Source organism: Erythrolamprus reginae, chromosome 8, assembly GCF_031021105.1.
Source record: "Erythrolamprus reginae isolate rEryReg1 chromosome 8, rEryReg1.hap1, whole genome shotgun sequence".
Lineage (NCBI taxonomy): Eukaryota > Metazoa > Chordata > Lepidosauria > Squamata > Dipsadidae > Erythrolamprus > Erythrolamprus reginae.
The window spans coordinates 35287219-35312469 of record NC_091957.1 but is presented as its reverse complement, the minus strand read 5'-3'; the positions used below and the strand labels follow the sequence as shown (position 1 = coordinate 35312469).

Sequence of the window (25251 nt, the reverse complement as noted above, 5' to 3'; positions counted from 1 at the left end):
GATAATTGAAAAGAATGACTAAGGCTTAAAGTTAATAGATGAGTTAAGTAATTGATGAGATGTAACAGTCAATAGCGTGATAAATTTGAATAAGGATATTAAAAAATGTAATATTGGGTCATCCAGGTGATAAAAGTAAAGGAGGCAGCACTTATTTGATGTTATATACCAAAAGGAAATGGAAAATTATTGTATTGTATTGAAAATTGAAGGTATATGGAAATTGTTCGTGTTTATGAGTGGAGAAAATTTTTAAAAAATTACCTGGAAAAAAAAAACTGCTACCAGAAAGCACCAGGGAAGCAACTGAGAAATAAAACAGTGCATTTTGGATCACTTATTATTCGATGGAAATGCTCTCCCTAAATGTTTTTTTTTTAAGTTGTAGAGTAAGATGTGCTCCTTATTTCCTCCACTTACGTGGAAAACCATGATTTCACCTGTTTCTCCATTAATAAACATTTAAACTAGTGGATTCCCATGCTCTACTCTCTTGGTGCGTGGACTGCAGTTGTACAGAAAGATCCAGGCCAGCTAATCTCGCTTGGTTCGAGTTAGAGATCTTAAACATAAGTCACTGGGCAAATCCCTGCTAAACTTGCTGAAAACCAGCTAATTAAAACTGAATGATGTGTATAGCTTAGCACTAAGAAATAAGATTAGGTAACTAAAAACATTTTAGGTAGAAGGTTATCGTGAGGAGCGAGCTGAGAACATTTTCTTGGAAGCCAGTCATTTTACCCATCTTCAGGATTTCAAGCCTTCTGGAGGTGCAAATTGGTGCCTGTATAAACTATGATAGAGAACTCCTAATGGCCCAGGTTTTGTCGACATCCCCATTTTAAATACTTGGGTCTCTGTTCCTAAACTCCCAACTGGGTCTCATAACTTGGAGAGTTTTAAATCTATAACCACTGTGACATTTTTAATGGGAATACGGTTTGACAATGCTAGGGATACCAAAGATCTCTCTCTCTCTGTCTATCTAATCTGTCTATCTAATCTATCAATCTGATTTATATGCTTCCCCTCTCCGAGGACTTGGGTCAGCTTACAATATATAAAAGGAAACAATAAAATACAATGGCTAAATCCAATTAATTAAAACTAGATGAGTCCTCGGAGAGGGGCGGCATACAAATCTAATAAATTATTATTATTAATTAAATTAATATAAAATCCCCAATTAATGTAAAATTCAATCGTACCCATTCAGACATCGACCATACATAACATTCGTTGGCCAGGGGGCCAAGATCTAGTCTCCCCAAGCCTGGCGACATAAATGAGTCTTAAGACTCTTGCGGAAGGTGGAGGAGGGTGGGGGCAGTGTGAATCTCTGGAGGGAGCTGATTCCAGAGGGCTGGGCCCCCCACAGAGAAGGCTCTTCCCCTAGGCCCTGCCAACCGACATTGTCTAGTTGATGGGACCTGGAGAAGACCGACTCACTGGTCACTGGGACTCATATGGCAGAAGGCGGTCTTGCAAGTAATCCCGCAAGTATTGTTAAGTGTGCAAGCTAAAGGAGTTGGCTAGCCTCTTCTAGAGCTACAGATCCCTGACTATTTGCCCTTGCCACCGCTGTGAAAAATCTGCCATACGGGTGCCCCGTTCTTCTAGAAATGAGTAAACCCATGATCTTGTAAGTGTTTTGGCTCAAAAACATCCCCAGCCTTTTCTAGCCAGAACAGGAACTCCAGGGAGCCCTCATGGGTGAAGCTGCCCCAAGAAACCTGCTTCAGATAATAATAATAATAATAATAATAATAATAATAATAATAATAATAACAACAACAACAACAACAATAAATAACAACAACAACAACAATGCAGTCCTAGGTGCTTGGGAAGCGCCCGACTGTTGATGAAATATGAAATCCAGCATAGTGATCTCATTTGCTGTGTTGTATTGTTGATAACAACAACAACAGAGTTGGAAGGGACCTTGGAGGTCTTCTAGTCCAACCCCCTACACTACTTCAAACAGATGGTTATCCAATATCTGCTTAAAAACTTCCAGTGTTGGGGCATTCACAACTTTTGGAGGCAAGCTGTTCCACTGATCAACTGTTTTGACTGTCAGGAAATTTCTCCTTAGTTCTAAGTTGCTTCTCTCCTTGTTTAGTTTCTACCTACTGCTTCTTGTTTTACCCTCAGGTGCTTTGGAGAATAGGTTGATTCCTTCTTCTTTGTGGCAACTTCTGAGATATTGGAAGGCTGTTATCATGTCTTCCCTGGTCCTTCTTTTCATTAAACTAGCCATGCCCACTTCCTGCAACCGTTCTTCATATACTTTAGCCTCCAGTCACCTAATCCTCTTTGTTGTTCTTCTCTGCACTTTTTCCTATGTGTCGGGTCTTTGTGGGGAGGGCTGTCTGGTGGAGATGGGCGCCCGCCATTGCACTGGTGGCCTACCGTTTGGTTTTCTCGTCTCTTGCAGGAGTTCTGCTTCCGGTCGTCAAAGATGGCTGACGGACCAAAGTAGGTCTGGCTCATATACCCTGTGGTCTGCGAGAACGATATGCCTTGTTTCACTGCCTCACCCCAGCCCAGCGAAAGGCTCCCCTGGAGGGACAGTTGGGCTTCTCTTCTGCCTGACTCTCCTACACTAGGCCCCTTTTCCTTGTGCTTGAGGCCGCAGGAGCCTTCAATACTCCACCACGATTCCCTGCTATGCTGATATCCTGCTCACATTCCATCGTGCAGGAAGACAACACCCCTTTTCTCTCCATCCGCTCAGCTTCGTTTCATAATCTGGCCGGGTTTCAAATTGCAGCGCAATTTGTTCAACTCCTTAACAATTTTAGCAAACAATTAGAATGGTGGAGTCCTCCGTAATGTCTGGACGTGGTTGATTGTGGGGTTGGCTCCTTGTTTTATATGCAACAGCTTGCCAAGCAGGCATTAAAGGTGTGTGTGTTGTTCTGTTTTGTAGCAGCTTGTGCGTTTGTCTGGTATTAATCCCTGCTTATCTGAATGCCAGTCGCTGAAGAAGGATGTGTTCTAGTATTTTTGTTTCCTTTTTGAGCTTTTTGTGAATGGTATGGTTTATCTTGATATGTCTGTTCATAGCTCATTCACTTGACTGCAAAAAAAAATCCCTCTTTGCCATTTGGCTTGGTCTAAAACGCTCAAGTTTCCCAGTTGAAACTGTGCTTGAGTCTATCCATGTGTTGTGACACTAAGGAGTTTTTATGGTGTCCCCTGACTGCTTGTTGGCGTTCGTGGATGTTCTGCCCACCTGCCCTACATAGGGGCTGTTATTTATGTTGGCATTCATGCAAATCAGCAATCTACTAGTTGCATCATATAAAAATCTGGTAACAAAGTTTAGAACCGGGGTCTCCAACCTTGGCAACTTTAAGCCTTGTGGACTTCAGTTCCCAGAGTTCTGGGAGTTGAAGTCCACAAGTCTTAAAGTTGCCAAGATTGGAGACCCCTGGGGTAGTGGACACTGTTATTACACCTTTGAGAGCTGCTTGCCCATAGTCTCTACACTATTCCTACTACTGTATTTTTCGGAGTATAAGACACACCCATTTTCTCCCTAAAAGAGGCTGATACTATGAATGTAGCTTTTCCCCCCAGCCCTAACTAGCTGCTAACAATGTTCCCAGCTCTTACCAGCTTGCAGACTCTTTCATTGTTTTTCTCTGTGAAGAATGTTTTCCAAGCCCTAAGTCTTTGCAGGGTTTTTTTCTTTAATTTGCTCCAAATAAGTTTCTTTCCAGCCCTAACTAGGTGCTAACAATGTTCCCAGCTCTTACCAGCTTGCAAGCTCTTTCATTGTTACTCTCTGGGAAGAATGTTTTCCAAGCCCTAAGTCTTTGCAGGTTTTTTCCCCATTACTCTACTTGCTCCAAATGTTTCTTTTCAGGTGCTAATGATGTTCCCAGCTCTTACTGGCTTGCAAGCTCTTTCATTGTTACGCTCTCTGAATAAAGTTTTTTAAAAGCCCTAACCAGGGGATAAAATAATGTGCTGGCTAAGGACGCTGGCCAGATGAATACCTGGTAAGCATATTCTTCTCCCTATTTTACTCCCCAAAAACTAAAGTGCGTCTTGTACTCCAGTGCATCTTATACTCCAAAAAATACAGTATTTACGATCTTTGTAGCTGCTCAGGAATGCCTCATGGGCTTACTTTTAACAAATGCATTTTAAATGTTTAACTATTTTGTCCTTAAGATTAACCACCTTGAGTATTATAGTATATAATATATTGCCCAGTCTCTGAAATTTCTTCTCCCTCCCTGCCCCCCTCCCCCACCATTTGTCTCCCCCTCTCTCTTTTGGCAGAGTGTATAAGAAGACTTGTTCCAATGAGAAGGTAAGATCGGGGTTTGCTATAAACATATCATCAGGAGGGTGAATTGGCCCAAACCATGCGTGAGGATTTCTGGCTAATTGGCATTCAGTCAGGGTCTTAAGAGATAAAGAGAGAGTCAGCGGTGGATTATTATTATTATTATTATTATTATTATTATTATTATTATTATTATTTATTAGATTTGTATGCCGCCCCTCTCCGCAGACTCGGGGTGGCTCACAATAGTGATAAAACAATATACAGTGACAAATCTAATATTAAAAGTCTAAAATAACAAATCTAACATTAAAAGTCTAAAAGCCCCATTATTTAAAAATCATACCTTTTTTCTCTTCCTGTTTATACTTCCCTTCCCCTTTTTTATTAATTAATAAATAAACTATTTTTTTAAAAAAATCATACACACAACATACCATACATAAAACTACATAGGCAAGGGGAGATATCTCAGTTCCCCCATGCCTGACGGCAGAGGTGGGTTTTAAGGAGCTTACGAAAGGCGAGGAGGATGGGGGCAATCCTAATCTCTGGGGGGAGCTGGTTCCAGAGGGCCGGGGCCGCCACAGAGAAGGCTCTTCCCCTGGGTCCCACCAGCCGACATTGATTGCTCCCGGTTCGGCCTGGTTCTCCTAACTGGTAGCGCTGATGACTGGAGGCTTTGCCCACGCAATCGGGACGCTTCTGCACATGTGCAGAAGTGCACACGTGAACCTGTAGCAAAGGGTTTTAGAACCCACCACTGGGAGCATGGATGGGAGCATTCAGAGGAACGGAAGTGCCAACCTTGCATTGGCACTGCTGGACAGAGATGGATATTTTGAGGGAAATTGAACTGGACCTCAAATCTGAGTTTTAAATGCCCAGCAATGGATGTTACAGTCCAGTTCAGTGATGGTGAACCTTTTTTCCCCTCGGGTACCAAAAGAGAATGGCCGTGTGCTATTGTGCATGCATGAGTGCCCACACCCATAAATCAATGCTTGGGGAGGGCGAAAACAGCTTTTCCCTCCCTCGGAGACTGGAAATGGCAATGACCTGTTTTCCAACTTCTGCTGGGCCCAGTAGGCTCATGTTTTGCTCTTCCCAGGCTCCAAAGGCTTCTCTGGAGCTGGGGGAAGGTAAAAACGCCTCCCCCATCACCCTGGAGGCTCTCTGGAAACAAAAAATGCCCTCCAAGAGCCTCTGTATGAATCAAAAATCAGCTGGCTGGCACATACATGCACGTTGGAGCTGAACTAGGGCAATGGCTCGTGTGCTAGCAGATATGGCTCCGCGTGCCACCCGTGCCACCCGTGCCATAGGTTCGCCATCACTGGTCCAGTTAGATTAATTCTGGCGCGTGCAGGAATTAGTCCTGACCTGGCAATTTTGGTATATGCAGTACAGGTAGTTCTCGACTTCCAATATATTGCATTTAGTGGCCATTCAAAGTTACAACGGCTTAAAAACCGTCCCCATGGTCACATGATCAGAATTTGGAATGCTTGGCAACTGGCTCCTATTTATGATGCTTGCTACGTCCCAGGGTCATGTGATCCCCTTTTGTGACCTTTTGACAAGCCAAGTCAATGGAAGAAACCAGAGTCACCTAACAGCCATGTTATCAACTTAACAAATGCACAGTTACTTAACAACTGTGGAAAGAAAAGTCGTAAAATGAGGCAAACCCACTTAAGAAATATTTCATGTACCAATTTTGGGCTCGGTTGTGACTCGAGGACTGCCTGTTATACAAAAGAAGGTTGTGCCCTATTTTCTGGGTTAAGCAGCCAGCCAAGAAAAGCCCCGGCCGATCTTTGTCCAATCCACTAATCTTCTCAGTTGGAGATCTTTTTTCCAAATGGGATTCAGGTTAGAGGGGGCTCTGGAGAGCAGCTTAAATTGCACCAGGTATAGAAATATTCGTGTCACAGGAGGTTTCTGCACTGGGCCTTTGCTGTTCTTTACTGGGCCTTTCCCCCTCCTCTACTTGAGCTGTTCTGGCCCCAAAAAGTTGGCAGGATTTCATTTTTTAATGTGTGCCAGTGTGTTCAGAGAAAAGAGTGACAATAACCTTATTGTCTTATCACATACTATATGTTCTGTGCACAGCCCTTGGAGTGAAACCCCTGACTCAAAAATCCTTTATTTTATGAAAAAGTATAACTCTTTATTGATATAAGCACACATAACAAAAAGCAGATTTTAAACGACTGGGAAAAAGGAGTTATTTCTCTTTGGAGCTAAACATAAACAATGTCCAGGAAAGACTCCAAACTCCGCCTAATCAGCATTCCTTAGGTAACAAGTCCATTCATCATTTAAACATATGAATTTGCTCACCGAAGTCCTGGGCAAAAATCATCCAGCAGAGAATGACTTTTATTGAGGCAGAAATCGTGGTTTTAAAGCCTTGTTCAATCACACCTCCCAGTCCCACATCTCTTTCATTGAATGATGTTGAAACTTCACACCCAATTACCCAAAATCCTTTGCCTTTATACTGCCTGGAAGTGACATCACACCCCAAGATTCTAAGGCTGTAAACCAGGGGTAGGGAACGTTGGCTCTTCTATGACTTGTGGACTTCAACTCCCAGAATTCCTGAGCCAATCATGCTAGCTCAGGAATTCTGGGAGTTGAAGTCCACAAGTCACAGAAGAGCCAACGTTCCCTACCCCTGCTGTAAACTAATAACTTTTAATATGCAACTCCTCTCATCTTCTGAACAATCTCCTATAGTGAAGGTCTATCCACTGACTTTCCCCTCTAATGTCTTCCTCATCTTCTGACTGGGACCACTCCCCCATTGTCACACCAGCCCCCTCTAGTGGTTCCTTGGGTTCACTCAGGTCACTTTCTCCCTCACTCTCGTTCTCTGCATCAGCTGGCAACCCCCCTGGCCCAGAGTATCCAGAGGGGCCTGGCTCATCCTCCTCAGAATCTGACATGACCTGAGGTAGACAAGGAGCACTCACAACATTATACGGTGTATTTGATTTCTTTTTAGGAAAAAATAAATGCAGGGCAAAACGGTTCATTTGTGTCTTACACTGTACTCTGTATTTGATAGCCTATTATCTACTTTTTCAAACACCAGTTTGAATTTGTTTTCTACATGATTTTGCATTATCTGCAAATCAGAACCACTTGATAGTCCAGACGGATGAGGTACCATCAAGTAGGGCTTTTTGAGTTCCGAGTAGTATTGTATGGAAGTGGCAGATTTTGTCACAGTGCCATTGATCTAGATCAGTGATGGCGAACCTTTTTTTCCTCAGGTGGCAAAAGAGCACGGGTGTGCGCTATCGCGCATACGTGAGTACCCATGACCAGTGATGGGCTATTGCCCAGATTGGGGGGGGGGAGGAATGCAGTAGGGTAGTGAAAATGGAGCTCCACCCCAGAGCACCCAATTTGCACTGAAAGATGAATAGAATAGAACAGAACAGAATAGAATAGAATAGAATAGAATAGAATTTTTTATTGGCCAAGTGTGATTGGACACACAAGGAATTTGTCTTTGGTGCAGATGCTCTCAGTGGACATAAAAGAAAATATACATTTGTCAAGAATCATGTGGTGCAACACTTAACGATTGTCATAGGGGTCAAATAAGCAATGAAGAAACAATCAATATTAATAAAAATCTTAGGATACAAGCAACAAGTTACAGTCATACAGGCCTAAGTGGGAGGGAAAGGATGATAGGAATGATGAGAAAAACTAGTAGAATAGAAGTGCAGATTTATTAAAAAGTTTGACAGTGTTGAGGGGATTATTTGTTTAGCAGAGTAATGGTGTTCGGGAAAAAACTGTTCTTGTGTCTAGTTGTCTTGGTGTGCAGTGCTCTGTAGCGACGTTTTGAGGGTAGGAGTTGAAACAGATTGTGTCCAGGATGCGAAGGGTCAGTTGAAATAAAATTCAGGGCATCCTGCATAAGTGACACCCACAGTGTGGTAGTAAAAAGTTTGGTAGCCCTTCACTTCCCATGCCCATAATTCAGTGCCTGGGGAGGGTGAAAATAGCTTCCCCTGCCCACCGGAGGCCCTCTGGAGCCTGGAGACAGCCTGTTTCCCAACTTCTGGTGGGTCCAGTAGGCTCATATTTTGCCCTGCCCGGGCTCCAAAGGCTTCCCTGGATCCAGGAGAGGGTAAAAATGCCCTCCCCCATCCCCCTGGAGCTCTCTGAAAGCCAAAAAAGCCCTCCCAGAGCCTCTGTGCGAGCCAAAAATCAGCTGGCCAGCACACACATGCACGTTGGAGCTGAGCTAGGGCAACGGCTCGCATGCCAGCATATATGGCTCCACATGCCATTTGTGGCACCTGTACCATAGGTTCGCCATCACTGGTCTAGATTATTGAGTGAAAGATATCTGTAAGTATGGTGGAGAACCATCTTTTTTTCTCTCTCTTTCTCTCTCCTGTCCATCCAGTTGTCCATCTACCTGGGAAAGCGAGACTTTGTGGATCACGTGGAATCTGTGGAACCTGTGGGTATGTAATTTGCTTTAAATCCTCTTAGCGCTGAATGCATTGTACAGATTCTGCACTCCAGAAGATGGTGACGTAGAAGGTTCTGTGATAAGATAATCTGAATTTGTACCGTTACTTAATGCAGTTGTGTCAGTCCAGGGCCACCAAAAGTTGGAAGAATCTGCTGATCCCTCTTCTGATTAACACTCGTTCATTCACTCATTCATTCATTCATTCATTCATTCATTCATTCATTCATTCATTCATTCAATTTCTATGCCGCCCAACTTCCTAGGGACCCTAGGTGGCTCACAGCAAAAATATAAAACATCTATAATAGTACAAAAACCTCTAAAAACAGTTTAAAAACAATTTACAATACAACAGTTAAACCCCGCATACCATTCATGTCCAGATCTCGTTGGTTACCACCATAAGATCAACAGCCCCAGGACTGTCGGAAAAGCGAGGACTTTACCATTTTCCAGAAGGCCAATAGATTTAGATTTAGATTTAATTGGATTTGTCTGCTGCCCCTCTCCGAGGACTCGGAGCAAGTGGGGGTAGTCCAGATCTCAGGAGGTAACTGGCTCCAAAGAGCCGGGGCAGCCACAGAGAAGGCCCTCCCTCATGGACCCACCAACTGACACTGTTTAGCTGATGGGACTTATTTATTAGAATAATTATTTATTAGATTTGTATGCCGCCCCACTCCGAAGACTCGGGGCCTTTACCGGTTGCTGAGAACTATGTTTTAGAAGGCGGTCTCGAAGATAGTCTGGCCCAAAGCCAATGTAGGTATTTAAAGATTTTATTAAAGGTTTTATTAAAAGACACATGCTTTCATGAGCTAACTTCATCAGATGCATTGTGTGACTAGGCCTGATTTAGGGTTTAAATTGGCATGAAAGGGGGGGGGGGGATGAGAAAGGAAGGCAGAGCATTTTCAGCGATTTGGTTAAAGTAAACCGCTCTAAATTCAACTGCAGGAAATAAGACTTTAGTAACAGAGTAGTTGATGCATGGAACTCGCTACCAGACTCTGTAGCATCATCGTCTAACCCCCAAAACCTGACCCTTAGACTTTCCACTGTTGACCTCTCCTGATTCCTAAGAGGCCAGTAAGGGGCGTGCATAAGTGCACCATAGTGCCTTCCGTCCCCTGTCCTAATCTTTTTCTCCTACTAGTATCATGTATATAAATATTATTATATCTCTGTATACCAGCAATATGCACTTGACAAAACCAATAAATAAAATAAAAAAGACAGTATTTCTCAAGTTTGGAACTTTAAGTGGGGCGGGGTTCAACCCCCATGCTGGCAAAGCAGGGGTGGGCTACTGTCCAGATGGGGGGGAAACGCAGTGGGATAGCAAAAATGGAGCTCCACCCCAGAGCACCCAATTTGCACTGAAAGAAGTTGAAAGAAAATGCAGGGCGTCCTGCATAAGCTCCGACCACAGTGTGGTAGTAAAAATTTTGGTAGCCCTTCATTGTGGCTAAGGAATCCTGAGATTTGAAGTCCATAGAACTTAACGTTGCCAAGGTTGAGAAATATTGAATTAAGAGATAAATTGCTGAATTGGTTTGAACCTATAATAACAGATCAGTGGGCTGGATTTAGGATAAATTGTTCTGTTTTTAAATCAGGTTCTGTTCTGTTTTTATTTCTAGATGGAGTTGTTTTGCTAGACCCGGAAACCGTGAGTGACAGGAAAGGTAATCTTATTTCTTTTTTCTCTCCTCCCTGTTCAGAAACATTATTTATTTGTTTAGCAAATTGATGTGGCCACCCGTCTCATTCGACATGACTCTGGGCAGCAGACAACCAACAATTAAAACAATAAATGTAATAAAATGCTAAATCAGCCAGATTGATTATGTTATATTGTAGTACTATATTAATTTATTTGATTCTTTTTGTTGGTTTTTATTTTTTTAAATGTGGTTTTATATTCTTTGAGCTGCCTTGAACTGCCACAGGTGAATAGGCGGCAATATAGATTCAATAAAATAAAATAAATAAATATAAACTGACAGTAACTGAGGATGTTCCCTGGTTAGGGCAATGAAATGTCTGCGAGAAACCAGCATATGGTCAGTAGAATTCGAGACCAAGCTACAAGAATAAATTGGAATCACTTTATAATATGTAAATAGATATACAGTGATCCCCCGGTTATTGCGTCCCCGACCATTGCGAACAGGCTAATTTGCGATTTTTCAACCCGGAAGTCAAAACACCATCTGCGCATGCGTGCCCTTTTTTTCTATGGGCACGCATGCGTAGATGGCGCCCGGCAGATCAGCTGCTGGGCGGCTTCCCTGGGTCTTCCCCCTCTTGCTGGCGGGAGGGCGAGCGGCGGGCATCAGCAAGGAGTTTCCCCACCGCCCACGCAAACTCCTCGCTGCCGCCCGCCCTTCGCCCGCCCACACCGTTCATTCTCGCCGCTTCCCAGCTGAGTCCTGAAGCGAATTCGCTTCAGGACTCAGCTGGAAAGCGGCGAGAGCGAGCGCTAGCGAACGGCTTGTCCGCCGCCCGCTCGCGCGTCCTGCGCCCACGCCGTTCATTCTCGCCGCTTCCCACCTGAGTCCTGAAGCGAATTCGCTTCAGGACTCAGCTGGAAAGCGGCGAGAGCGAGTGCTAGCGAACGGCTTGTCCGCCGCCCGCTCGCGGGTCCCGCGCCCACGCCATTCATTCTCGCCGCTTCCCACCTGAGTCCTGAAGCGAATTCGCTTCAGGACTCAGCTGGAAAGCGGCGAGAGCGAGCGCTAGCGAAAGGCTTGTCCGCCGCCCGCTCGCGCGTCCCGCGCCCACGCCGTTCATTCTCGCCGCTTCCCACCTGAGTCCTGAAGCGAATTTGCTTCAGGACTCAGCTGGGAAGCGCGAGCGAGCGGCGCCAGCGAACGGCTTGTCTGCCGCCTGCCTGCCCGCTAGCGAGGAGCCGAAGATTGGGGGCGGCGCGGCTGTTTTAAAACGTCGCCGCCGGCATGGGGGGCTTCCTAGCAGCCCCCCAAACCCGGGTTGGGGGTCCGGGGGGTGCTGGCAAGCCCCCCATGCCGGCGGCGACGTTTTAAAACAGCCGCGCTGCCCCCAATCTTCGGCTCCTCGCTAGCGCTGCGGAAGTAAAAACACCATCTGCACATGCGCAGATGGTGTTTTTACTTCCGCAGCGCTACTTCGCGAAAACCTGCTCGTTGCGGGGGGTCCTGGAACGGAACCCTCGCAATGATAGGGGGATCACTGTATTGCTCTTGAGTTAAAATGGTATATACAAAATATGCCCCCATTTTGGTGGAGGGGTATGAATGTTGTCTGGTGGCGGGCATTAATCACTGAGCACATTGTTATATGTTGTGTGGTTCTATGTTATAAAATCAATAAAGATATTTTTTTAAAAAGAAGAAAACCAGCAAGCACCAAGGGCCCCTTATTTCAACCCTGTGCTACAAATATTCTCCTTTATTGGGACCTCCAGATTGTATATCAAGTTTGTCTGCGTAATATAGTGGCTCCCAAACTTGGCAACTTAAAGACTTGTGGACTCCAACTCCCAGAATTCTCCAGCCAGCATAGCATAGCTATACATAGCATAGCCTAGGTGGCTGGAGAATTCTGGGAGTTGAATGGATCAGATGGGATTTTAAAAAAGTTTTTTATTTTTATTTTTGTTAATTCGATATTCACACATATATTACTGCATATACCATACAAACATTTCCATAACATATATTATTATATCTTTCTAGTCAATCTCTATTCAATTCAACATATTTAGCACGTTGATTAAATTATCAGTCTGTATTGGTATTTCTCTTTCTCACTCCCCTCCTACTCTCTTCATCTCTTCCATTTACCCTCTATACTTCTCTCCTTCCTTTCTTCCTTCCTCTCTCCACCCCACCTCTACCTCTCTCTAACTACTTCCCCTCTCTCCCTCTAAGTCTTCCCTTGAGTGATTTTACATCTGTAAACTTTTCTACTCACCAGACTGATAACTTATTGATAACTTATTATATTCTTATAGTATCCTATCTCTTATGATATGTTTTTTTCCCTTTTTAAATTATTCATCACCAACTTTGGTAAAAGTTTAAAGACCTATCTGTGTCGCCAGACCCTAGCCCCATGGCCGTTGAGAGTAGTAAGTCTTGCTGTGTGAATTGGAATGAATGATTTTAAATGTTATTAGAGTTTTTATAAAGTTTTTTAGCAATATTAATTGGATTTTTTAAAGATATGTATATTGTTTTGATATGTTCTGAGCCGCCCCGAGTCCTTGGAGAGGGGCGGCATACAAATCCAATCAATCAATCAATCAATCAATCAATCAATCAATCAATAATATCTTTTAATTGTGGTATACACTTTTACCCTAACATGGATCAAATGGTTAAAATTAGGTGTGGGAAGTTCGAACCTTGATACTTGCAATATTGTGTTAATGTAGCCCTATGATGGAGTAGAATTAGTTCATCTAGTTGTGTTTCCTGTCTGGTTTGCCAGTCTGAGGAACTCCTATCATATCCAATATCAAATATACTTGATCTTTACTATCAAAGACAGCAAAGATCCAGAAGGCCTCAAAACCAAGAATCATCTCAATTATCAGTTGAAGCTTCTTTCACATCCAGATCCTGAACTGAGGGTAACTGTTTGTATTTTTCTCTGCTCTTTTTCCCCTGTCCTCTGATGGTCCTCCAGTCTATGTGACCCTGACATGTGCATTCCGGTATGGTCGAGATGACCTGGATGTCATTGGGTTGACCTTCAGGAAGGATCTCTATGTCCTCACAACTCAACTTTACCCACCAGTGCCAGACCAGGCTCCGAAGACCCTCACACCCTTACAGGACAAGTTGGTGAAGAAGTTAGGAGAACATGCTTACCCGTTCACCTTTGAGGTATGCACTGATTTGTGAGGTTTCCCTTCCCCCTTCCTTCCACAGCTACAACTGCTGCATGTATGGGCTACCCCATGACCATACATGTGGCATCAGAAGCTTCTAAGATAGACACAAAGAAACATAGAAGATTGGCGGCAGAAAAAGACCTCATGGTCCATCTAGTCTGCCCTTATACTATTTCCTGTATTTTATCTTAGGATGGATCTATGTTTATCCCGGGCATGTTTAAATTCAGTGACTGTGAGTTGACCAACCACGCCTGCTGGAAGTTTATTCCAAGAATCTACTACGCTTTCAATAAAATATTTTCTCACGTTGCTTCTGATCTTTCCCCCAACTAACCTCAGATTGTGCCTCCTTGTTCTTGTGTTCACTTTCCTATTAAAGACACTTCCCTCCTGAACCTTATTTAAGCCTTTAACATATTTAAATGTTTCGATCACGTCCCCCCTTTCCCTTCTGACCTCCAGACTAGACAGATTGAGTTCATGAAGTCTTTCCTGATAGGTTTTATGCTTAAGATTTTCCATCATTTTTGTAGCCCGTCTTTGGACCTGTTCAATTTGATCCATATCTTTTTGTAGGTGAGGTCTCCAGAACTGGACACAGTATTCCAAATGGGGTCTCACCAGCACTCTATACAGCGGGATCACAGTCTCCCTCTTCCTGCTTGTTATACCTCTAGCTATGCAGCCAAGCATTCAACTCGCTTTCCCTATAGCCTGACCGTACTAGATGTGGCTGTGGGCTACCCCGTCAACTCAAATTCCTCTTGTGTAAAGTAAAAGATTGAGGCTGTAATAATAATAATAATAATAATAATAATAATAATAATAATAATAATAATAATAATAATTTATTAGATTTGTATGCCGCCCCTCTCCGAGGACTCGGAGCGGCTCACAACAACAATACACAGTGTACAAATCCAATGTTTAAAAAACAATGAAAAAACTCATTATAAAATAATCTCACAACCCAAACAAACCATACATAAAACCATACTAGCTAAGGGGTATATCAGTTTCCCCATGCTTGACGACATAGGTGGGTTTTCAGGAGGTTGCGAAAGGCAAGGAGGGTGTTTTGTTGTTGTCGTTGTTATTGTTGTAGTTGTATTCTGCATGAGGGAAAGTCAGAAGTCACTACTTTTTTCTTCCTTCCTCAGTTCTTTCTACACTTTTCCTTCTGACTTTTGAGGAGTTAGTTAGCCCTGGTGGCACAGTGGTTAGAACCGTGATTGTGAACTGATGGCACGTGTACCACAGGTGGCACGTGGAGCCATATCGGAAGGCATGTGAGGTGTTGCCCTCTGTCAGCTCCAGCACGCACGTGCGCAGTAGTGGGGATGGCCGTTTTGCCCTCCGGAGGCTTTAGGGAAGCTTCCCTGAACCCTCCGGAGTGCGAAAAACAGCACAACAGGCAAACCAGAAGTCCGTTTTTCCAAACCAATTGGATTTTTTTTCACCATCCCAGTGAAGCCTGTATACATATGTGGGCACGGGGGGGGGGGATTTTGCGCATGCATAGGGACAGCAGCGTGGGGGTGCATGCACGGTGGGGGAGGGAAACACCTCCTTTTGGCACACGGACCCAAAAAGGTTCATCATCATTGGGTTAGAATGTTGTAGGCTCAAGGTGGACACAGCCTTCCATCTTCTGAGGTTGGTTAATGAGGACCCAGATTATTGGGGGCCAGAGGCTGACTCTGTAAACCACTTAGAGAGGGCTAAAAATACCATGAAACAATATATAAATCTAAGTGCTATTGTTACTACTACTTTTCAATTTTTACTTCTATTTTTTCTTACAGTAACCTCTAATTTGAAAAGTAAAAAAACCCACCCCTCCAAGGCCCCCCACATTCCTTTATTCCCTTTATTATTTATTTATTTAATTGAATTTGTATGCCGCCCCTGTCCGAGGACTTTAACCCCTACTATGATTGTGTTGCCTGAGGGATAGATGAAACAACGAAGAGTTAAAATCAATAGATTAGGGAAGATTATCACTGAGTTCAATAGTGGAAGACATTTATAATTAGGGATAATATATAGATTAGGGAAATATATAGATTAGGGAAGATTATGGGACTGCATTTAGCAGTGAAAACAATTAGAATAGGGAAGATTATTGCAGTGATATGACAGTGACACATAGATTAGGGAAGATTATTACGCTGGAAGTCTCTGGTACTTCTTGGATTTACAGGATGAGAGTAGCTCTGTGTGTCATCATTTCTGGAACTCTCTCTTCGGGATGCTTATTGCATTTGGTTTTTTGTTCCCATAGATGGCAACCAATCTGCCCTGTTCCATCACTCTGCAGCCGGGAGAGGAAGACTCTGGAAAGGTGGGTGGCAGCTTTGTGTTGGGATTCCACTGTCAGGCCGAAGCCATCGTTTGAGTTAGAGACTTTGGCTTGCCACAATTAGAGTTGTACCATGGGAATTGGGAGGGGTGGTTGCATGAGGGGGAAAGATACTAGTCACAACAAATTCCTTCTTGAAGATTCAAGGTCACCCTTTGTTCAGCACCAGTGGGAAGTATGGAGGAGGTCCGTGGATGTGCAGACAACCAGACTGGTCCACATTGTTCTGTCTTGCATGGCAGCCGTCCAGTAATTAGCCCAAAATTAAAACTCAAACACAAACGTTTCAAAATGAACAAGAATCTATTTACAATGGATGTTGAACTGCACAAACGAAGACCAAAGAATCTTTAAACTGCCAAAATCCAGACGTGAGGCCAAATTGATAAGAGAAATTCCCAAACAAGTGCTTCTCCGTACTGAAGGAGCGGGTCCAGCAGTCACATGGGTTGCTCATGTCCAATCCGGTGGAACTGAGCCTAGTGTTAAAAAAGCTTGCCGGATCCGCCCCTTCCCCAGAATTCGCTCAGTTCGCATATCCTGCGGTTGTATTGTGATAGCTCGTTCAACATTCTAACACCTTCCCTTCGATCTTTTCCTTCAAAAGTAGTAAGAATTGTTTATCCTTATTTATTTACTTGCACTAATAGCGCCAGCCGTTTGTGGCTCGGCTTTTTTCCTTGGGAGAAGTTGCGGTTTCGTTTTCCCCCGGCTGTTTTTGCCGTTTACGATCCCCGCTGCCGCTTGTGGATTCCTTTAATCCTTTGGCCTGGAGGTCTTGGTGCAAGTATTGATTCATTGATTCATTATTGTATAAAATGTTAAAGGGCTTAAGTAATACCTCCTGCGGAGTGAGACGCTTGTTCTAGTCTCCTGGACTTAGTCGATCGCTTCCCCTTTAAGAATCTATTACGGAGCGATTTTTCGGCGCGAAGGCCTTCGCGCCCTTTTTAAAGTTAGGCCTCTCGTGTTGGCCTCCTGCCAGCCGTGTAGGCCTCAGTCCACCGCGTGGATCCCGGAGTGGGCTTTGGGACGCTCAGGCTTAATTCTCCACCGGCTAAGCCTCCAACCAGAGTGCCTTGGTTACTTTAATTAAAGTTTAGGGAGGCTGGCCACGCTGTATTTGGGGACACGAACTCTGGGTTTGCCCAGATTGCCCTCAAGTCTCAGCAGCTCCGAGGCCTCGGAGCAGGATCCATTCCTCTTGGGAAGGCTTTGAAATTCTTCTCCCTAATAATTCAGTTATTTGGCTCAGCCTGGTCTTCTGTTAATTGTCAGACTATGGCTACTTTTCCCAAGAGAGGCACAACAAAAGGTCCCAGAGAGGCCAGGCCTACAGGCGATGAGATTACCAGTATCCCCCAGGCCTCGACCTCCTCTTCTTCAGGGGCCCGCCCCTCGACCAAGGTCACCAGGGCTGAGAAGAGAAGGGACCTAGCCCTACAAAGAATCCATGACAAATCAGCAAAGCGTTTGAAAGTACAGGCCCAAGTACTCAGCAGTCAAGACCCCCCAGAGGCTTCTAGTCTGCCTCCTTCTGGGGTCCCTGTGTTATCTCTGGATGAGCCAAACCTAGACAGACCCCAACCTAACCTATGGGGAATAGGTCCAGAGGAACCAGATATTATTGAAGATTCCCCCCAGCCAGGATCCTCCCAGGCCTTCAGGGATTCTTCTGCCATTCCTGCTGATATTTCTAGTTTACCTCCTGAATTCCAATCTATCTTTTCTGTGTTGTCCAAGGCCATTGATGCTAAATTCTCTACCATCAATGAGCTTCCCCTACCTCCTCCTCCTCCTCGTCCCTCCCGCCCCTTGGGTTCTTCCCCAGCGGTTAGAGCTCCTATTCAGGATGATTCAGATTCCTCTCAGGACGAATATGAGGATATGGAGGAGGATGAGGATCCCTTTCAAGGCCTCTCAGATGATGAGGTATCCCAAATAAAGGTTCCTCCTCCAATTACTATTTTTCCTTCTCAATTGTTCAAATCTCTCCTCCTCAAAGCTAGAATTTCTACGGGATTGGCGGCCCAGGAGAAACAGGCCTCCACATCCACTGATCCCCCGGAGGAGAATTTACCTTACTTCACAGAGGAACAGGAGGATAACGAGGTAATTCCTATGCCTAAATTGTTTAAAGATGCCTTACTTAAGCAGTGGGATTTCCCAGCCTCTGGGCTTAATCCCTCAACCAAGGACAGAAAATTGTACAAACTTTCCTCTTCCTATGAGGAGCTCCTATCCTTTCCTAAACCGGATGAACCTGTCAAGATCCTTCACTCGGCAGCTGCTGTGCCAGGCGAAGCAGAGGAAGTCCTCCGCCCAGAGGACAAGCGGATTGAACAAATGCTCAAAAGAGGATTCACCGCAGATTCCTGGGCCATTAAAAGTTCTGCAGCGGCTTCCTTTTTCTCCAGAGCCATGCTTCTGTGGCTTCGCCAACTTCAACAGCATATTCCTCCCGATGACTTGAGAGGTCAACAAGACTTCAACAAGGTCTTTGCAGCTGCTCAGTACGTGGCTGATGCCACTTTACAATCTACTAGATTTTCTGCTAAGTCTATTGCAGCTTCTACAACGGCAAGAAGACTCCTATGGATTCGCCCTTGGCAAGCGGGAGTACGCCAGAAGTGGCAGTTATCTCTGGGACCCTTAAAGCGCGACCTTCTTTTCGGTGATCTTCTGGATCCACTCCTCACGGAAACCACGGACAAGAAGAAAGTTTTGGGTCCAACCACCAAAAAGGCTACCAAAACGCAGTCCTTTCGTCGCCCAGGGCGTCAGCAAGATCAAGCGGCTTCCTATCAGAGATCTCCAGGTCAGTATTCCCCCTGCTTTCGTTCCCAAGGTAGGAACTCCAGGGGCAGAGGTTTTCGCTTCCAAAGGGGAGCGTCCTCTAACAGGGCTTCAAAGAAACCTAGATGGTAATTTTTCCTCAATTCCCATAGGTGGTCGCCTAGCCCATTTCGCCTCTAATTGGCGTCTCACCTCCAAGGACCCCTGGGTCATTGACACTGTTCAAACAGGCCTTCTTTTAGAATTTATTTCTCCCCCCCCGAAACGTTTTATTTCCTGCCCTTCTCCCAGGTCCTCCTCAGATTGTAACCGTATGGAGGAGGCCATTTCCCACTTATTGTCCATCAGAGCCATTCAACCGGTTCCCTCCGGCCAGAAGGGTCTAGGTTTTTATTCCATCCTATTTATGGTTCCATAATCCTCCGGAGGTTGGAGAGCTATTTTGGATTTAAAGAAGCTGAAACTATTCATCAAATATAGGAAGTTTAAGATGCACTCCTTATCATCTATTTTGGCCGCCATCCACACGGGAGATTTCATGGTCTCTTTAGACCTCACTGAGGCCTACCTCCACATTCCTATAGCCAAATGCCACAGAAAATTTTTACGTTTCTCCTTTCAAGGCAGGCATTTCCAGTATAGGGCGATGCCATTTGGCCTTTCCTCGGCCCCTCGGGTCTTTACAAAGCTCTTGGGGTCCTTGGCGGCCTATATCCGGGCGTCTCCCATTCACATTTTATGTTATCTTGATGATATTTTGATTCATGGGAACTCCCTAGAGAAAGTGAAAACAGCCCTTTCTGTCACCATGTCAGTCCTTCAGGACCATGGATTTTCCATCAACTTTGATAAAAGTCATCTCCAACCTTCCACATCCATCTTACACCTGGGATCCATTATTAATTCAGAATCCTCCCAGGTTTTTCTCTCTCCCGAGAGAAAATTCAGTATAGGGGAGTTAATTTCTTGCATTTTATCTCAACCTTCAGTATCCATAGTAACCCTGTCTTCCCTTTTGGGGAAGATGGTGTCATGCATAGGCATCATTCCCTGGGCTCGCCTTCATGCTAGGGAACTACAGTGGCTCCTATTACCCTTCCAGAGATCGGGGCACAGCAACTCAAGTCGTCGCATTGTCGTCCCACCAATTGTTCGCAGATCCTTCAAGTGGTGGAAGTCTCCAGCCATGGACAAAGGATCCCCGTTCAGGTGCCCGGATCAATTTGTCATCACCACAGATGCCAGTCTATCGGGATGGGGCGCCCACGCCCAGGGGATGATAGCCCAGGGCACGTGGTCCCCGGAGGAAGCTTCCAAGCCAATCAATTGGCTAGAGTTAAGAGCCGTTTCCCTGGCTCTGAAGCATTTCTCTCCTCGCATTCCCAACCGGCACGTTCTCATTCTCACCGACAACATTGCCACAAAAAGCCATATCTGCAGGCAGGGGGGCACGAGATCCAAGGCCCTCATGAGGGAGGCCCTCAAGTTAGGCCTTTGGGCGGAAAAACATCTTCGGTCGCTCCTAGCCGACCACATCTCGGGGAGCCTCAACGTCCAGGCGGATTGGCTATCTCGAGCAACGATAGACCCAGGAGAGTGGAACCTCCATCAAGACCTGTTCCATCAAATCAGCCTCAGATTCGGCCTACCAATTCTGGATCTCTTCGCGACCAATGCGAACGCCCAACTCCCTCGCTTCTTTTCCAGATTTCCATCCCCGGGAGCGGAAGCAATCAATGCCCTCCGGAGCCCATGGCCTCCAGGCTTACTTTACGCATTCCCTCCAATTCCAATTCTCCCGGACGTGATTCACAAGGTCCTCACCGAGAGGGCCCGAGTAATCTTAATCGCCCCTCATTGGCCCCGCCGGCCCTGGTTCGCGGATCTCCAACAGTTGTCCGTCCAGGACCCCTGGCGACTCCCCGTTTCGGGGGATATGCTGCGGCAGGGGGCCTTATTCCATCCAGACCCGGAGTGGTTCCACCTCACCGCCTGGCTGTTATCAGGAGAGACTTAGAACTGCGTGGTCACGACCCCGATACAGTGGAGGTCATTTTAAAGGCCAGAAGGGGTTCGACCAATCGAATCTACGACCACACGTGGTCCAAGTTTCACCAGTGGTGTCTACAGGAAGGCCTCTCTCCCCTGTGCATCCCCATACACAGAATCATTTCCTTCCTTATGCAAGGTTTCCATAAAGGACTTTCCACCAGCACCCTCCGGCGTCATCTGGCGGCCATTTCCTCTGTCCTAGGGGGCCCCCGCAGACAGCCTCTCCGCTCCTTCCCAGAAGTTCAGGAATTCCTCAAGGGCATAGCCAACCTCAGACCTTCCAGGGTCCACAGGTATCCATCCTGGGATTTGCCACGGGTTCTCCATTCCCTCACGCAGGCACCATACGAACCCCTAAAATCGGCGTCCCTCAGATACCTATCCTTTAAAGTAGCATTCCTGGTGGCTATTACCTCTGCCCGACGCATTTCGGAGCTGGCGGCCCTCTCAATCAGGCAGGACCTTTGTCAATTTCATCAGGACAAGGTAGTCTTGCGACTGGACCCCACCTTCTTACCCAAGGTCAGTTCCATGTTCCACAGAACTCAGGATATTGTCCTACCCTCCTTCTGCCTCCAACGAGACCATCCCTTGGCAATTAGATGGCACACCCTGGATCTCATTAGAGCGCTGAGAATCTATATCCAACGCACAGGACCCTTTCGGAGGTCAGAAGCACTTTTTATAGCCTATCACCCCAGAGTCATGGGTGCCAAAGTGTCTTCAACAGTAATAGGCCGTTGGATCAGAGGGACTATATCTAAGGCCTATGAGTCGGCCTCCCTCTCAGTTCCAAGGAACATCACAGCGCATTCCACCAGGAGCGCAGCCACCTCGGCCGCTTGGGCGACTCAAGCCCCGTTGGAGGAGGTCTGCAAAGCAGCCACTTGGGCCTCGCCAAATTCCTTCATCAGGCACTACAAGATTGATTCTTACGCTTCAGCGGACGCTGCCTTCGGCAGAAGGGTACTCCAATCCGTTATCTCACACGATAGCAATCTAATCCCACCCTAGGGACCATCTATTGGGTATGTCCCATGTGACTGCTGGACCCGCTCCTTCAGTACGGAGAATAGGCGTTGATTGCTTACTTGAACGCCTCTTCTCGTACGGTGAGCGGGTACAGCAGTCACTTCCCGCCCTTGTATGTGTCTTCCTTACCTTCCTATAACCTTTCTTCCTCTAACAATGAGAGTTGAACACTACAGAGCTTCACAGCTGAGCCTAGTCTATGGATTCGCGAATTCTGGGGAAGGGGCGGATCCGGCAAGCTTTTTTAACACTAGGCTCAGTTCCACCGGATTGGACATGAGCAACCCATGTGACTGCTGTACCCGCTCACCGTACGAGAAGAGGCGTTCAGGTAAGCAATCAACGCCTATTCTCGAGCCAAAGACTACTTACAAGAATATTAACCCTATAAATGTCCAATACTGCAGCAAGGTTTGCCAGGCAAAAACAACTCTTCACATTCTCTTCTCCTCTGGAGGCATGAATATTGGCTTTTTGCAAAGAGCACCTTCCAACTCCTCCCCCTTGTATACTCTCTGGGAGTGCAGACTATGTATTGCTGTGCTCACTTCCTCTTCCTGAGCCTCCGTAACTGGTCCTGCCTCCCCTGCATCCTTCTTACCCGTCCATTCAGGATGGGATCCCTTATCTCCTCTTCCTCAGACCCTGGCAAAGCCGCAGTTGGGGTTGCTTTTCATTGTCCTATGACTCAGTCTACATTATGTCAAAGGCAACATAGAATAAATGTTCTACGACATGGGAGGGCGTAATTCCGAAAAGGCTAAAATCCCTCTTTTAAACTTTCTTAATTATTATTGTAAATAAAGGCCCAATATGTCCCTCATCGCTTTGTAACCTCTGTTCTTGTGTCTCCTGCAGTCCTGTGGTGTGGATTTTGAGGTGAAGGCGTTTTGTGCTCAAGACCCAGAAGAGAAAATTCATAAGAAGTAAAGCTGCCATTTTTTAACCTTTATTTTCTGTGTGTCATTCATGAACCAGTTCCATGGTTAACCAGACCAAAAGTTTTGACTGTGTATTCAAATTTGCTGTCAGGCCGAAGCCATTTTAGTTGGGGTCTTTGGCCTGCCACACTTTATAGTCTTTCAACATTCATTCTTTACAGTGGGAATTTGGGAGGGGGAATTGCATGAGGACTGTCTGTATGTAGCCATAACAAATTCTTTCTAGATGGTCAAGGTTGTCCTTTGTCTTTGCATTCGTCTACCTGCGCGGAAGGAGATAGGTGGACCCTGCCAAGTTGGCAGTAGGAAATTGGTCAATGTGATGGACTTGGAGGTGGGGGGACAAGGCTTGAACTGAGTGGAGAAACCCCCGGGATGAGTCCCAGCGACCGGTGAGGTCCCACATAGTCGGCCTTCTCCAGGTCCCGTCAACTAGACAATGTTGCTTGGCGAGGCCTAGGGGAAGAGCCTTCTCTGTGGGGGGCCCGGCCCTCTGGAATCTGCTCCCCCCCCAGAGATTCCACTGCCCCCACCCTCCTTGCCTTCCGCAAGAGTCTCAAGACTCATTTATGCAGCCAAGCTTGGGGTCATTAGACCCTAGCCCCCTGGCCAAACAAATGTAGCATATGGTTGTTGTGTGAATGGTAATGACTGATTTTAATATTGTTGGGGTTTTAGATTAACTGTTTTAATATTAATTGTATTTTGATGTTGCGTTGTTTTTATAAGTTGTAAGCCACCCCGAATCCTCGGGGAGGGGTGGCATATAAATCCAATAAACAAACAAACAAACACATAAATTTCAGATTTGGGTTTTTCCAGATGTGCCAACATGGCTCTGTTAATAAATTGGAACTTCAAGGAATTCTTTGCTTTGGACTCTGATTTAGTTTTGGACACTATTTGGAATCCTGACACTTGCTTTATTGTGTATTGTAGCCTGTTAAATATTTCTGTCCGCTTTCATTCTGATTAGGTTGCAAATATTCTGCTCCAAAAAACAAAGGGAACACTCAAAGAACCCATCCTAGATCTGAATAAATGAAATATTCTCATTGAATACTTTGTTGAATGTGCACAACAGCAGGTGAAGTTGATTGTCAATCAGTGCTGCTTTTTAAGTGGACAGTTTGATTTCACAGAAGTTTCATTTACTTGGAGTTATATTGTGTTATTTAAGTGTTTCCTTTATTTTTTTTTAGCAGTGTAGTTTACAAATTCAGCAAAGCTCAAAGAGCTGTAAGAAAATTCAGCAGGATTCCCTGCCCGGCCTCATTGTGGCTCTGCCGTGCTCAACCCTCGTTTCATCTGCTCCCAGGAACTCTGTGCGGCTGGTGATCCGGAAGGTGCAGTTCGCCCCCACCCTCTCGAGCTCCTCACCCAAGACTCAAATCAGCAAGCAGTTCATGATGTCGGACAAGCCCCTGCACCTCGAGGCATCTATGGACAAGGAGGTCAGTGGCTCTGGCATCTCTTTTCAGTTGATGTTGTTATACCTCTAACTGCATAGCTAGAGGTATCACAAGCAGGAAGAGGGAGATTGTGATCCCGCTGTATAGAGCACTGGTAAGACCACATTTGGAATACTGTGCTCAGTTCTGGAGACATCACCTATGAGCCGGGGTGGCGCAGCAGGTAGAGTGCTGTACTGCAGGCCACTGAAGCTGTCTTGTAGATCTGAAGGTCAGTGGTTCAAATCTCATCACCGGCTCAAGATTGACTCAGCCTTCCATCCTTCCGAGGTGGGTCAAATGAGGACCCGGCTTGTGGGGGCAATACGCTGGCTCTGTTAAAAAGTGCTTTTGCTAACATGTTATAAGCTGCCCTGAGTCTAAGGAGGAGGGCGGCATAAAAATCAATCAATCAATCAATCAAACAAACAAACAAACAAACAAACAAACAAACAAACAAATAAAAATATGGATCAAATTAAATGGGTCCAAAGATGGGCTACAAGAATGGTGGAAGGTCTTAAGCCTAAAACTGATCAGGAAAGACTTCATGAAATCAATCTGTACAGTCTGGAGGACAGGAGGGAAGTGGGGGGGGGGATGATCTAAACATTTAAATATGTTAAAGGGTTAAATAAGTTTCAGGAGGGAAGTGTTTTTAATAGGAAAGTGAACACAAGAACAAGGGGGCACAATCTGAGGTTAGATGGACCATGAGGTCTTTTTCTGCTATCAATCTTCTATGTTTCTATGTTTCCATGATGTTATGCAGAAGGTCTCGCTGCTTGGAATGGGACAACTCGCCAACTCACCACAGGACAACTCAACAATTAATTTTTATTATTTAATTTTTTTTGTTGTTGTTGTTGTTATTCGCATTTCATTTTGTCCCTCCTTTGGCATCCTCTCTTTAATG

The 25251-nt window shown here is 45.4% G+C and overlaps 1 protein-coding gene across 1 annotated transcript in view; it reads left to right on the top strand.

Annotated features, from left to right (window-relative positions):
- Positions 1-2442: 2442 nt before the first annotated feature.
- The window catches only part of ARR3 (arrestin 3), a 35715-nt gene continuing 12906 nt past the window's right edge, over positions 2443-25251 (top strand). Inside the window, exons 1-8 of the mRNA XM_070758292.1 lie at positions 2443-2481; positions 4300-4330; positions 8745-8805; positions 10460-10504; positions 13491-13690; positions 15986-16045; positions 22802-22869; positions 24203-24338. Of these exons, the coding sequence (XP_070614393.1) occupies positions 2465-2481; positions 4300-4330; positions 8745-8805; positions 10460-10504; positions 13491-13690; positions 15986-16045; positions 22802-22869; positions 24203-24338 (618 nt within the window). The 5' untranslated portion in view covers positions 2443-2464. The remainder of the gene's footprint in view (positions 2482-4299; positions 4331-8744; positions 8806-10459; positions 10505-13490; positions 13691-15985; positions 16046-22801; positions 22870-24202; positions 24339-25251) is intronic.